General features: G+C 46.5%; 1 protein-coding gene across 3 annotated transcripts in view; it reads left to right on the plus strand.

Moving 5' to 3' along the window:
* The window catches only part of ubxn11 (UBX domain protein 11), an 83,000-nt gene that overhangs the window by 53,888 nt on the left and 14,111 nt on the right, over positions 1-15,001 (plus strand). For all 3 annotated transcript variants that reach the window (XM_073034298.1, XM_073034300.1, XM_073034299.1), the window contains one exon: positions 13,818-13,921. In XM_073034298.1, coding sequence (XP_072890399.1) covers positions 13,818-13,921 — 104 coding nt within the window. The remainder of the gene's footprint in view (positions 1-13,817; positions 13,922-15,001) is intronic.

The raw sequence follows: 15,001 nt of genomic DNA on the forward strand, positions 1-15,001 counted from the left end.
GAATATAGTGAGGTAGTGGATTCACTGTCCATTCATAAATTGGATGGCAAAGGGGAAGGGGCTGTTCCTGACTCATTGAAAGTGCAACTTCAGGCTTCTGTCCTTCCTTCCTGATGATAACAATCAGAAGAGGGCATGTCCTGGGTGATGGGGGTCCTTAATGACGGACGCTGCCTTTTTGAGGCATCTCTCCTTGAAGACACCCATGATGGAGCTGACTAATTTTACAACTGTTGTTTTTACATAGTTCAGTGTAGTTTTGGTACTGTTTCATGTAGCACCATGGTCCTGAAAAACGTTGTCTCATTTTTACTGTGTACTGTACCAGCAGTTTTGGTTGAAATGACAATAAAAAGTGACTTGACTTGACTTGAACTTACTGCAACTTACTATGATCCTGTGCTGTAGTAACACTTCCCCCCCACCCCCATACCAGACAGTGATGCAGCCTGTCAGAATGCTCTCCATGGTACATCTATAGAAACTTCCATGAGTTTTAGGTGACATTCCAAATCTCCTCAGACTCTTAATGAAATATCACTGCTGTCTTGCCTTCTTTCTATCTGCATTGATATGTTGGAACCAGGTTAGGTCCTCAAAGTTATTAACAGCCAGGAACTTGAATTTGCTCACTCTCTCCACTTTTGATCCTTCTATGAGGACTGGTTCGTGATCCTTCATCTTACCCTTCCTGAAGTCCACAATCAGCTCTTTGATCTTACTGACATTAAGTGCAAGGTTGTTGTTGCAAAACCACTCAACACATCTGAGAGTCATCACATCTGAGAGTCGGCCAACAATGGTTCTATCATCAGCAACTTATCAGTGGCATTCGAGCTCTGCTTAGCCACATAGTCATGGGCGTAGAGAGAGCAGAACTGCAGGCTAAGCACACATATAGTGGTCTTCCGGTTAGGAAGTTGAGCATGCAGTTGCAGAGGGAGGTACAGAGGCCCAGGTTCTGTAGCTTTTCAATCAGGACTGTGGGAATGATGGTGTTAAACGCTGAGCTGTAGTCAATAAGCAGCATCCTGACGAAGGTATTTGTGTTGTCCAGGAAATCCAAGGCCACGTGGAGAGCATCCGCCATAGACCTATTGTGGTGATAGGCAAATTGCAGTGGGTCTGGGTCCTTGCTGAGGCAGGATTTCATTCTAGCCAAAATAAACCTACCAAAGTACTTCATCACTGTAGGTGTGAATGCTACTACACGATAGTCATTAAGGCAGCCCACCTTCCTCTTGGGCACTGATGTAGTTGACCTTTTGAAGCAGATGGGAAATTCTAACTGTAGCAGTGAGAGATTGAAAGTGTCTTTGAATACTCCCACCAGTTAGTTGGCACAAGTTTTCAGACCCTAACCAGGTAGTCTGTTAGAGCCTACCATCTTGCGAGGGATCACGCTCTTGAAAGACAGATGGCAGGGTCACTGGTGCTACAGTGATGCTCCTAGATGTAGTTTTATTCTCCCTTTCAAAGCAAGCAAAAAAGGTGCTGAGCTCACCTGGGAGTGAAGCATTGCTGCCATTCATGATGTTGGGCTTTGCTTTGTAGGAAGTAATGGCCTGCAAACCCTGCCAGAGTTGACGTGCATCCGATGTCACCTCCAACCTCACTCAGGATTGTTTCATGCTCTTGACGTAGCTCTCCGCAGTTCATACCTGGTTTTCTTGTACAGACCCGGGTCACCAGACGTAAATGCTACAGATCTAGCTGTCAGTAGCTTACAAACCTCCTGGTTCATCCACGGCTTTTGATTTGAGTATATATATATATATGTTCTCATAGGCACATACTCACCCACACAGGTTTTAATAAAGTCTGTTACAGCTGTGGTATACCTGTTCAAGTAATAATTATTTAGAAATGTCTTCAAGCTAGCCTGGTTAAAATCCCCCACGATGATGGAGAGGGCAACGGGGTGTGCTGTTTCATGCCTGTTGATCACATTGCTCAGATCATCTAGAGCCTGTTTGACATTGGCCTGAGTTGGAATGTACACCACTACCAAAGTGATCTCTGAAGTCTCCCACAGCAGTTAAAATGGATGGCACTTTATTGCAGGTATTCTAGGTCCAGTGAGCAGGCCTGGGACAGCACTGCCATGTTTGAACAGCACAAGGAACTGATCATGAAGCAAACACCCTGACCTTTGGCCTTAAAAGACTCAGCAGTCCGATTTTGGCGGTGTATTGTGAACCTGTCAATCTGAAACAGTCATCATTTCAGGCTGAGGTCCTTCATCAGGCCTAGAAAGGTATGGGGGAAGAAGCCAGAACAAAAAGAAGGGAGGAGGCAACGAAGGACAAGCTGGCGGGTGATAGGTGAAGCCAGGTGAGGGGGAAGGTGGGTGGGTAGGTGGGAGAGGAGGGAAGAATTGATAAAATGTAAGGTGATAGGTGGAAAAGGTAAAGGGCTGGAGAGAAAGGGATCTGATAGGAGAGGAGAGTGGATCATGGGAGAAAAGGAAAGAGGAGGGGCACCAAGGGAGGTGATAGGCAGAGGAGAAGAGAAGGGGTGAGAGGGGGAGCTGGAATGGGGAATGGAAAAAGAGAGAAAGGGGAGGTGGGGGAAATTATCAGAAGTTAGGGAAGTCAATGTTCATGGTGTAGGGTTGGAGGCTACCCAGATGGAAAATGAGGTGTTGCTCCCCCAACCTAAGTGTGGACTCATTGTGGCAGTAGAAGGGGCCATGGACCGATGTGTCAGAATTGGAATGGGAAGCGGAATTAAAATGGGTGGCCACTAGAAAATTCTGCCTGCTGTGACAGACGGAGCAAAGATGCTCGACAAAGTGATCCCTCAATGTACGTCGGGTCTCACCAACATAGAAGACGCCACACCTGGAGTACCGGGTACAGATAACCACCACAGACTAGCTGAAGAAATGTTGCCTCGTCTGGAAGGACTGGTGAGGGAGGAGGTGAAGAGGCAGGTGTAGCACAAGGTTTGCCAGGAGTGAGATCAGTAGGGAGGGACAAATGGAAAAGGGGGACACAGAGAAAGCAATCTCCACAGAAAGTGGAGAGTAGGGGAGTGGGGACAGAAAGACACCTTTCTTTGAAGAAGGACATCTTAGACGTTCAGAAATAGAGTATCTCATTCTGAGAACAGGTGTGATGGTGACTGAGTCACACCATTACCTTGCGTATTCAAAATTCATTTATTACCGAAGTATACAATCTGAAATTCTTCTTCTTCGGGTAGCCGTAAAATCAAAAACGAAAAGAAAGGCAGCACGGTCATCAACCCCCCTCCCTGCACAAAAAAAAACTGAACAGATACATTGACCCCGAAATCCCCCTCTGCACAAAAATAACAAAATGGAACAGGTACATCGACACCTAAATCTCCCCTCCCTGCACAAAAAAACCCCAAAATGGAACAGGTACATCGACCCCAAATCACTCCTCCCACACAAAATAAAACAGGCACATTGACCCCTAAAACCCCCCCTCCCCTCCCTGCACAAAAAAATGGAACAGGCATATTGATTGCCAAATCCCCCTCCCTGGACAAAAATAACAAAATAGAACATGCACATCGATCGCCAAATCACTCCTCCCGCTCAAAAAAACAAACAAAATGGAACAGGCATGTCAACCCCAAACCATTCCTCCCGTACAAAATAAAACAAAACAGAACAGACACATCGACCCCCAAATCTGCCTCCCTGCACAAAAAAATGAACAAGTGCTTTACAGCTCAGTCGTCAGAGTTCAATCCCGGCAACCGGGATGGAGGTTGTACATTCTCCCCGTGGAATGTGTGGACCTTCTCCAGGTCCTCCAGTTTACTCCCACTGACCAAATGCAGAGATTCAGCTGGATGGGTTGATATTACACCACCAAGATAGGTCTGCTGCGTCTTTCAAAGACAGAGGAGTTGGCATATGCTGCATGATCAACTCCTCATGTTGTACAAATGTAGTGGTGTTGTCCCAGTCCTTTTCAACAGACCCAGAACACCTCACAATCAAGTGTCATCCATTTTATCTGCCGTGGGAGCTTTCAGCCATCATCCCACCTCAGACCAACGTTAGACTGCCTTTCAATAGGGTGAGTCCTCGTAACTCGACAGGCCCCGATGGTGTACCTGACAAGGCTCTGAAAACCTGTGCCAACTAACTGGCTGGGGTGTTCAAAGACATTTTCAATCTCTCATTGCTACATTCAGAAGTTCCACCCGCTTCAAAAGTACAACAATTGGAAGGACTGGCTCTGACAATGAAGGAAGTCCAGCTTTTTGCTGTACATCCATTCAGGGTAAAAAAGTTGCATTCATTAGCCTACATGCCCCAACTACATTCGAGGTTGAATTTTTTCCCTCAATTACTTCACAATTACTGAAGTTAAGTGACTACCAACTACCAGCTATTTCTAGATGCTGAAAAACCATTCAATCGCCTTGAATGGCCATATCTTTGGAGAGTTCTAAAAAAATTTAAGTTCGGCGATAAATTTATCAATATGATTCAAACACTGTAGGCTAATCCTTCAGCCCGGGTATGTGTGGGAGGAGGTCTGTCAGAGTTATTTGACATAGGATAGGGCACATGACACGGGGACCCTCTGTCTCCTTTAATTTTTACTATACCTATTGAACTGCTTGCACATTTAATTAGAAACTCTCCTCAGATCTCCCCTATTACAATAGGTACAACATCACATTCAATATCACTATGCGAACGACACACTAGTTTATATGGCAAATGTTCAACAAACTCTCCCCTATGTTTTAAAGCATATCTGTCAAACTCAAGGCCCGCGGGCCAAATCCGGCCCACGGTGGAATTATCTTTGGCCTGCGAGATAATATCTAATTACTATTAAAGCTGGCCCCAGTAATCGAAGCGCCTATGGCGTATGATATGGCTAATGCTGAGTTTATTCAGGTACCAGGTTTTCAGGGTTTTTAGTATTTATTCGGCAGTCTTGCTCGGCAGTCTTCTTCATAAGAAACGGAATTTGTAAAGTGAAACACTTTGTAGTTATCACAGAGACTGAGACACATGAGAGCAGGCTGAGAAAACGGAGGCAACGAAAGCTGCGTTCGCACGCGTCCGACTGATCCGGCCCGCATGAAGCTGCATTTTGCTCAATCCGGCCCGTGACCTAAAATGAGTTTGACACCCCTGTTTTAAAGGAACAAGACTTAGACTGGGATGCAATTTGGGATAATGCTGCCAGTGCTTCGAAAAACCCAAATCATCAGTATATACACTTGAATTTTTGTCATAGAGCATATCTAACACCGAGAATTAGACATCAAATGGGACTGGTTCCTGACCCATATTGCTCATTTTGCCCCCACGGAACCATTGGCTCTTTTATACATGTTGTATGGGAATGTCCAGGGGTTTTTGGTTTGTGGGGGAAAGTTATCAGTACTCTTACAGAACTAATGGGGGTACAATTACCAATGGATCCCACTTTACATCTTCTAAATGATGACTCCCACCTTTCCCTAATGGAAAAAACAGGCAAAATCTGGCTGGCAGGCCTGACTGCAGCTAAGAAGTTTGTAGTCCAGCGTTGGAAACCTCCTCATGATATTTCAAGTACTCACTGGCTTCGGAGCTTTTCAGACATTTCTTACCTGGAATTATCATCAACAAGAGTAAATGATGCACGACCAAACACAATCTTAATGTGGACAAATTTGATATCTAACTTAAAGGATCTTCTGTTAAAATAGGAATGCTCTGTCTGTGTATGCACTACTATTCAGCTGGCTGGTGGAGGGGAGAAAGGTGGAGAGTGGGGGAGGGTTGGAGAGGGGGATGAGGATTGGGGGTTGGCTGGGTTAAACAGTCAAAAAGTAATCAGCAACTGGTTGTATTGAATGTAATTTGTTGGTGTTGCAATAAAAATTAGTCATAAATAAAAGTGCAACAATTATATCAGTGCCCATGAAGAGCAAGTTGAGCTGCCTTAACGACTATTGTCCAGTAGCACTCGCACCTTCGGCAATGAAGTGCTTTGAGTGGTTGGTTATGGCTAGGATCAACTCCTTCCTCAGCAAGGACCCAGACCCACTGCAATTTACCTAATGCCACGATAGGTCTATGGTGGATCTCCGTGCAGTCTTCGATCACCTGAACAATACAAATGCTTATGTCAGGATACTTTTACTTGACTACAGCTCAGCATTTAACACCATCATTCCTACAGTTCTGATTGAAAAGCTACTAAAACTGGGCCTCTGTACCTCTTTCTGCAGCTGGATCCTTGACTTCCTAACTGGAAGACCACAGTCAGTGCGGATTGGAAATAACATTTCCACCTCGCTGACAATCAACACTGGTGCACCTCAGGGATGTGTGCTTAGCCCACTGCTCTACCCTCTCTAAACCATGACTGTGCGGTTGGGCAAGGCTCATCTGCCATCTATATAATTGCTGATGATACACCCATTGTTGGCAGGATCTCAGATGGTGATGAGAGGGCATACAGGAGCAAGGTATACTAGCTCGTTGAGTGGTGCCACAGCAAAAGCCTTGCACTGAACATCAGTAAAATCAAAGAACTGATTGTGGACTTCAGAAAGGGTAAGACAAGGGAACACTCATCAGTCCTCGTAGAAAGAGTGAGCAATATCAAGTTCCTGGGTGTCAGTATTTCTGGGCCCAACATATCGATGCAGCTACAAAGAAGCCATGAACAGCGGCTATATTTCTTTAGGGGTTCGAGGATATTTGGTATGTCACCTAAAACACTTGCAGATTTCTACATATATACCGTGGAGAGCATTCTAACTGGCTGCATCGTCGTCTGATATGGGGGGGGGGGGGGCGGGGGGCGGTGGGTGACTATAGCACAGAATTGAAATAAGCTGCAGAAAGTTGTAAAATTAGTCAGCTCCATTGTGGGCACCAGACTCTGTAGTATCCAGGACATCTTCAAGGAGGAGCAATGCATCAAAAAGGAGGCATCCATCATTAAAGACCCCCATCACCCAGGACTTGTCCCCTGCTCATTGCTACCATCAGGAAGGAGGTACAGAAGCCTGAAAGCACACACTCAGTGATTCAGGAACAGCTCCTTCCCCTCTGCCATCTGATTTCTGAATGGACATTGAACCCGTGAACACTACCTCACTACAGGTCGTTTTTTCTCTATTATGTATTTCGTTGTACTGCTGCCGCAGAGTTAACACATTTCACAACATATGCTGGTGATATTAAACCTGATTTTGATTAATTGAACATTGTAAATTGTCCCATAGTTGGGTTAGGATTAAATCAGGAGTTGTTGGGGGTTGCTGGGCAGTGTGGCTTGAAGAGCTGTAAGGGTGTATTCCACACTGTATCTCTATAAATAAAATAAATTAATTATACATATCCTGTACTCACAACCTGTATGCTTGTAATCTGTTCTCTTGGCATAATAATAATTCTACCTGCCTCTGCAATACATAGTCCGATCTTGTGCATAACTCCACTCTCATTCATACGTAGCTGTCACCTCCGCTATCACTATATTTCACTCTAAATTAGTTACAATAATGTTTAATTATGGGATTAATTCCTGTCACTTTCAATCTAGTTTTCCCTGAAGAAAATGATCTAATAATGGCTATAGCCAGCCAGAGCTTTGGAGACATGGTATAATGAGGGTGTAGGTGAACTAAAATTGGACTCAATTAATTGGATTGAAAGTCTTTCATAGGATGCCAGGGTGGGACTATTAGAGGTCCTAGACTTGGAACTGAAGATGCTGAGTCTGCTGGGGTACTTGCTGGATTAGGAAGAAAATCATGGATGGTTTGTGGCTTGGAATGGTGCGTTCACATGTCTTAGACACTTCTGTCAGAAGCAGCTGGACTGTATATGAATTTTTAGTCATAGTCCAGTTCACTCCCATACGTGAAGATTCATGTGTGCACAGATACAATGGAAAAACTTGCAGCTGCCTCACAGGCTCAGAACATCAAATAGCAGCATTCACTAGAAAAACACAAACTAAACAAAATTATACAAAAAACATAACTAGAACAAAAAATGAAGTGATGTTGCTACACGTAGGTAGTGATTAGGATTTTGGTTCAGATGCTGAAGGTTAAAGGGAAGTATTCAATTGTATTTCATTTAGAGATAATCATGGGACAACCCCTTCCAGCCTTTCAAGCTGCACTGCCCAGCAACCGCTCCACATTTAACCCTTGCCTAAAAACAGGATAGTTCCTTCTCTCAATTCCTCTGTTTCTGCCGCACCTGCTTTCAGGATGAGGTGTTTCATTCAAGAACTAAGGAGAAGTCCTCCTTCAAAGAGAGTGGCTTCCCTTCCTCCACCATCAATGCTGCCCTCAACCGCATCTCTTCCATTTTGTGCACATCTGCCCTCACCCCACGGGGAATTGGGTTCCTCTTGTCCTCACCTACCACCCTACCAGCCTACATGTTCAACACATAATTCTCCATAACATCCACCACCTCCAGCAGGATCCCACCACTAAGCAAGTCGTCCCCTGCCCCCCTTTCATCTTTCCGCCAGGAACGCTCCCTATGCAACTCCCTTGTCCCTTCGTCCTCCTGGCACCTAACCTTGCAGGTGCAACAAGTGCTACACCTGCCCCTACACCTCCTCCCTCACCACCATTCAGGGCCCCAAACCGTTCTTCCAGGTGAGGCGCCACTTCACTTGTGAGCCTGTTGGGGTCATATACTGTATCCGGTGCTCCCAGTGTGGCCTCCTGTATATCGGTGAGACCCAACACAGATTGGGAGACTGTTCCACCGAGCACTTACTCTCCATCTGCCAGAAAAAGTGGAATCTCCCAGTGGCCACCCATTTTAATTCCACTTCCCATTCTGACATATCAATCCACGGCCTCCTGCACTGTCACGATGAGGCCACACTCGGGCTGGAGGAGCAACACCTTATATTCCACCTGGGTAGCCTCCAACCTGATGGCATGAACATTGATTTCTCAAACCTCCAGTAATGCCCACCCCCTTCAATCACTTACCTTGTCTACCATCGCCTCCCTCTGGTGCTCCTCCCCCTTTCTTCCATGGCCTTCTGTCCTCTCCTATTGGATTCCCCCTTCTTCAGCCCTGTCTCTCTTTCACCAATCAACCCCAGCTCTTTACTTCACTCCCCCCACCACCATTTCACCTATCAAGTCAAGTCGCTTTTATTGTCATTTCAACCATAACTGCTGGTACAGTACACAGTAAAAACGAAACAACGTTCCTCCGGGACCATGGTGTTACCTGAAACAACACAAAACTGATAGATAGATAGATAGATAGATAGATAGATAGATAGATAGATACTTTATTCATCCCCATGGGGAAATTCAACTTTTTTCCAATGTCCCATACACTTGTTGTAGCAAAACTAATTACATACAATACTTAACTCAGTAAAAAATATGATATGCATCTAAATCACTATCTCAAAAAGCATTAATAATAGCTTTTAAAAAGTTCTTAAGTCCTGGCGGTAGAATTGTAAAGCCTAATGGCATTGGGGAGTATTGACCTCTTCATCCTGTCTGAGGAGCATTGTATCGATAGTAACCTGTCGCTGAAACTGCTTCTCTGTCTCTGGATGGTGCTATGTAGAGGATGTTCAGAGTTATCCATAATTGACCGTAGCCTACTCAGCGCCCTTCGCTCAGCTACCAATGTTAAACTCTCCAGTACTTTGCCCACGACAGAGCCCGCCTTCCTTACCAGCTTATTAAGACGTGAGGCGTCCCTCTTCTTAATGCTTCCTCCCCAACACGCCACCACAAAGAAGAGGGCGCTCTCCACAACTGACCTATAGAACATCTTCAGCATCTCACTACAGACATTGAATGACGCCAACCTTCTTAGGAAGTACAGTCGACTCTGTGCCTTCCTGCACAAGGCATCTGTGTTGGCAGTCCAGTCTAGCTTCTCGTCTAACTGTACTCCCAGATACTTGTAGGTCTTAACCTGCTCCACACATTCTCCATTAATGATCACTGGCTCCATATGAGGCCTAGATCTCCTAAAGTCCACCACCATCTCCTTGGTCTTGGTGATATTGAGACGCAGGTAGTTTGAGTTGCACCATATCACAAAGTCCTGTATCAGTTTCCTATACTCCTCCTCCTGTCCATTCCTGACACACCCCACTATGGCCGTGTCATCAGCGAACTTCTGCACATGGCAGGACTCCGAGTTATATTGGAAGTCTGATGTGTACAGGGTGAACAGGACCGGAGAGAGTACGGTTCCCTGCGGTGCTCCTGTGCTGCTGACCACCATGTCAGACCTACAGTCTCCCAACCGCACATACTGAGGTCTATCTGTCAAGTAGTCCACTATCCAATCCACCATGTGCACTATGTGCACCATGTGCACTAGACTACCTGAAACAACACAAAACTACATTAGACTTCAGACCTACACGGAACTACATAAAGTGCACAAAACAGTGCAAGACAGTACAATAATTAATAAACAAGACAATAGGCACAGTAAAGGGCAAATTACAATATAATAATAAATTATGTAAATACAAACAATGTTTCAGCAGGAATTGAGAAAGAAATGAGCAAAAGTTGCAAAGGGAGTGGAGTGGTGTTCAGTTGAATGTGTGTGTGTAAGTTGGTGTCTGTTTAATGCAGCTCTGGATGTCGTTGTCAATGTCGCTATCCTCAGAGAGAGTGCTCCCCAGCTATTTGAAAGATGGCACTACTGACAGCTTTTCATCACCAACGCTGGCAAACCACTTCTGCCTTGGTGGTATTCACAGTCAGCCCCATCCTGCTGTATCCTTGCTCGCACCACCACAGCAAGGACAGTCTGAAGATCCTCCGGAGTATGGGACACAAGAGCACAGTTATCTGCATACTGCAGCTCCAGGACCCACTCTCTACAGAGTTTGGTGGTTGCGTGGAGCCTCCTGAAGTCAGAGGTTGCCATCTAATCTGACGTCCACTGCCACACCGGCATTAAACAGGCATCAGCTGCCTTTGGGAGACTTTGATGTAAAGTCTTTCAGAACAGGAGCCTTCATCCCTCCACAAAGGTCACCATATACCAAGCAGTCTGTGTCACCACTCTCCTTTATGGCTGTGAAGCTTGGTAACCTACAGCCTTGCGGTTCTTCTACCACTCCCCCCACCTTCTTACTCTGACCCCCTCATCTTTTTTCCTGTCCTGATGAAGGGTCTCAGCCCAAAATGTCAACTGTATGCTTTTCCATAGATGGTGCCTGGCCTGCTGAGTTCCTCCAGCATTTTGTGTGTGTTGCAGTGTGAGGGGTCTTGTGTTCAGGTTGGTCAGAGGGCTGACGTGCAGTGTGAGGGTCTTGTGTTCCAGATGGATAGAGGACTGAACGTGCAGTGTGAGGGTCTTGTGTTCGAGATGGATAGAGGACTGAACGTGCAGTGTGAGGGTCTTGTGTTCGAGATGGATAGAGGACTGAACGTGCAGTGTGAGGGTCTTGTGTTCCAGATGGATAGAGGACTGAACGTGCAGTGTGAGGGGTCTTGTGTTCGAGATTGATAGAGGACTGAACGTGTAGTGAGAGGGTCTTCTGTTCGAGATAGATAGAGGACTGAACGTGCAGTGAGAGGGTCTTGTGTTCGAGATGGATAGAGGGCTGAACATGTAGTGAGAGGGTCTTGTGTTCGAGATGGATAGAGGACTGAACGTGTAGTGGGAGGGTCTTGTGTTCCAGATGGATAGAGGACTGAACATGCAGTGAGAGGGTCTTGTGTTCAGGGTGGTCAGAGGGCTGAACATGCTGTGAGAGGGTCCTGTGTTCCAGATGGATAGAGGACTGAACGTGCAGTGAGAGGGTCTTGTGTTTGAGATGGATAGAGGGCTGAACGTGCAGTGTGAGGGTCTTGTGTTCCAGATGGATAGAGGGCTGAACGTGCAGTGAGAGGGTCTTGTGTTCAGGGTGGTCAGAGGGCTGAACGTGCAGTGAGAGGGTCTTGTGTTCAGGGTGATCAGAGGACTGAACGTGCAGTGAGAGGGTCTTGTGTTCCAGATGGATAGAGGACTGAACGTGCAGTATGAGGGTCTTGTGTTCGAGATGGATAGAGGGCTGAACGTGCAGTGTGAGGGTCTTGTGTTCCAGATGGATAGAGGACTGAACGTGCAGTGTGAGGGTCTCGTGTTCAAGATGGATAGAGGACTGAACGTGCAGTGTGAGGGTCTTGTGTTCCAGATGGATAGAGGGCTGAACATGCAGTGTGAGGGTCTTGTGTTCGAGATGGATAGAGGACTGAACGTGCAGTGAGAGGGTCTTGTGTTCGAGATGGATAGAGGACTGAACATGCAGTGAGAGGGTCTTGTGTTCGAGATGGATAGAGGGCTGTACGTGCAGTGTGAGGGTCTTGTGTTCGAGATGGATAGAGGACTGAACGTGCAGTGAGAGGGTCTTGTGTTCGAGATGGATAGAGGACTGAACGTGCAGTGTGAGGGTCTTGTGTTCATGATGGATAGAGGACTGAACGTGCAGTGTGAGGGTCTTGTGTTCGAGATGGATAGAGGACTGAACGTGCAGTGAGAGGATCTTGTGTTCGAGATGAATAGAGGACTGAACGTGCAGTGTGAGGGTCTTGTGTTCGAGATGGATAGAGGACTGAACGTGCAGTGAGAGGGTCTTGTGTTCCAGATGGATAGAGGACTGAACGTGCAGTGTGAGGGTCTTGTGTTCGAGATGGATAGAGGACTGAACGTGCAGTGTGAGGGTCTTGTGTTCGAGATGGATAGAGGACTGAACGTGCAGTGTGAGGGTCTTGTGTTCGAGATGGATAGAGGACTGAACGTGCAGTGTGAGGGTCTTGTGTTCCAGATGGATAGAGGACTGAACGTGCAGTGTGAGGGTCTTGTGTTCGAGATGGATAGAGGACTGAACGTGCAGTGTGAGGGTCTTGTGTTCGAGATGGATAGAGGACTGAACGTGCAGTGAGAGGGTCTTGTGTTCGAGATGGATAGAGGACTGAACGTGCAGTGTGAGGGTCTTGTGTTCATGATGGATAGAGGACTGAACGTGCAGTGTGAGGGTCTTGTGTTCGAGATGGATAGAGGACTGAACGTGCAGTGAGAGGATCTTGTGTTCGAGATGAATAGAGGACTGAACGTGCAGTGTGAGGGTCTTGTGTTCGAGATGGATAGAGGACTGAACGTGCAGTGAGAGGGTCTTGTGTTCCAGATGGATAGAGGACTGAACGTGCAGTGTGAGGGTCTTGTGTTCGAGATGGATAGAGGACTGAACATGCAGTGTGAGGGTCTTGTGTTCGAGATGGATAGAGGACTGAACGTGCAGTGTGAGGGTCTTGTGTTCGAGATGGATAGAGGACTGAACGTGCAGTGTGAGGGTCTTGTGTTCGAGATGGATAGAGGACTGAACGTGCAGTGTGAGGGTCTTGTGTTTGAGATGGATAGAGGACTGAACGTGCAGTGTGAGGGTCTTGTGTTCGAGATGGATAGAGGACTGAACGTGCAGTGTGAGGGTCTTGTGTTCGAGATGGATAGAGGACTGAACGTGCAGTGTGAGGGTCTTGTGTTCGAGATGGATAGAGGACTGAACGTGCAGTGTGAGGGTCTTGTGTTCGAGATGGATAGAGGACTGAACGTGCAGTGAGAGGGTCTTGTGTTCGAGATGGATAGAGGACTGAACGTGCAGTGTGAGGGTCTTGTGTTCCAGATGGATAGAGGACTGAACGTGCAGTGTGAGGGTCTTGTGTTCCAGAGACAGTAATATTCATAAACATCTGGTTTGAAACACAGCATCGGCTGCAACAATTCCCAAAGGGAGGTGTGATGGGAAGTGGTACTCTTATGAAACAGATTAAAAGAATGTGTCTATCTTGTTTTGTAGGCCAGAAGCAATCAGTGGAGCGGTTTCTGAACAAACTACCCAAAACCGTCATCCGGGCCGGGAGGGTGTTTGACATCCAGGAAGAGATCAGAGCTCTGCTGCAGGTAACTGGGTGATGGGGACAATCCATTTGTGCTGCTGTGTGGAAGCTTGTGTAAAATATGGTGGCAGACATTGGAGCAGTATCGTAAAACAGACACAGAACGGTGGAGGAACTCAGCAAGTTAGGCAGCATCGTTGAATGAACAGTCCACATTCCAGACCAAGGTCCTTCACGTGGACTGGAAAGGAAGGGGACGGAAGCCAGACCAAGAATGTTGGGAGACAGGCAGACTATAAGCTGCCAGGTGATAAATAATAAGTGTAGTACAGTTTGGTAAACCATGGCCTATATTTCCTGAGTTGATTCCAGCCCTCAGCAGCAACGAAGGGGAGGATTCCATAATCCACGGTGACCTTGAGTTTACGGGACTCAGACCAGGATTCCTGGGCCTGATCTGTGAACTATGTTCTCTTTCTGGAGATTGTGAGCCCATACAGTGAGTTGTAAGTAGTTACAGTCTGTGATGCCTTCTCGTTTGAATATTCTGCACAGAGTCACACTGTCTTAGCTCGCACTTGCAGTATGTCTACAACAGTTTTGTGTTACATTGCCCCTGTCACAGGCTCTGGATGTTCCAAAGTTCTTCGTGGCCAATTATTTCTTTCTTTTGAAGCATAGTCATTTTAATGTAGGTTATATAGATAACCTGCTGGTGGCGTAGTGGCATCAGCGCTGGACTTTGGAGTGAAGGCTCCCGAGTTCGAATCCAGCCGGCTCCCTTGCACGCTTTCCATCCGCGCTGGGTTGAGTGTCGAGTTAGCAACGTGAAAACAAGAAAGCCTGCTAAAAAAGCACTGTAATGATGGCGTCCCAATGGCTCCACTTGGAGTTAAGGGCTTTCTAATAATAATTCTCTCTACAATATGGATACGTAGTGGAGAGTGTTTTGACTGGCTGCATCACAGCCTGGTATTGGGTACTGAATTTGGCCCGGTGCATCATGGGTAAAGCCTTCCCAACCACTGAACATATCTACATGAAAAACTGTCGAAGGAAAGCAGCTTCCATCACCAGTGGTCCTCATCACCCAGAATATGCTCTTTTCTTGCTGCAGCCTTCAGGTAGAAGGTACAAGATTCAA

The sequence above is a fragment of the Hemitrygon akajei genome, chromosome 32 (assembly GCF_048418815.1).
Source record: "Hemitrygon akajei chromosome 32, sHemAka1.3, whole genome shotgun sequence".
In the NCBI taxonomy this organism is placed as follows: Eukaryota; Metazoa; Chordata; class Chondrichthyes; order Myliobatiformes; family Dasyatidae; genus Hemitrygon; species Hemitrygon akajei.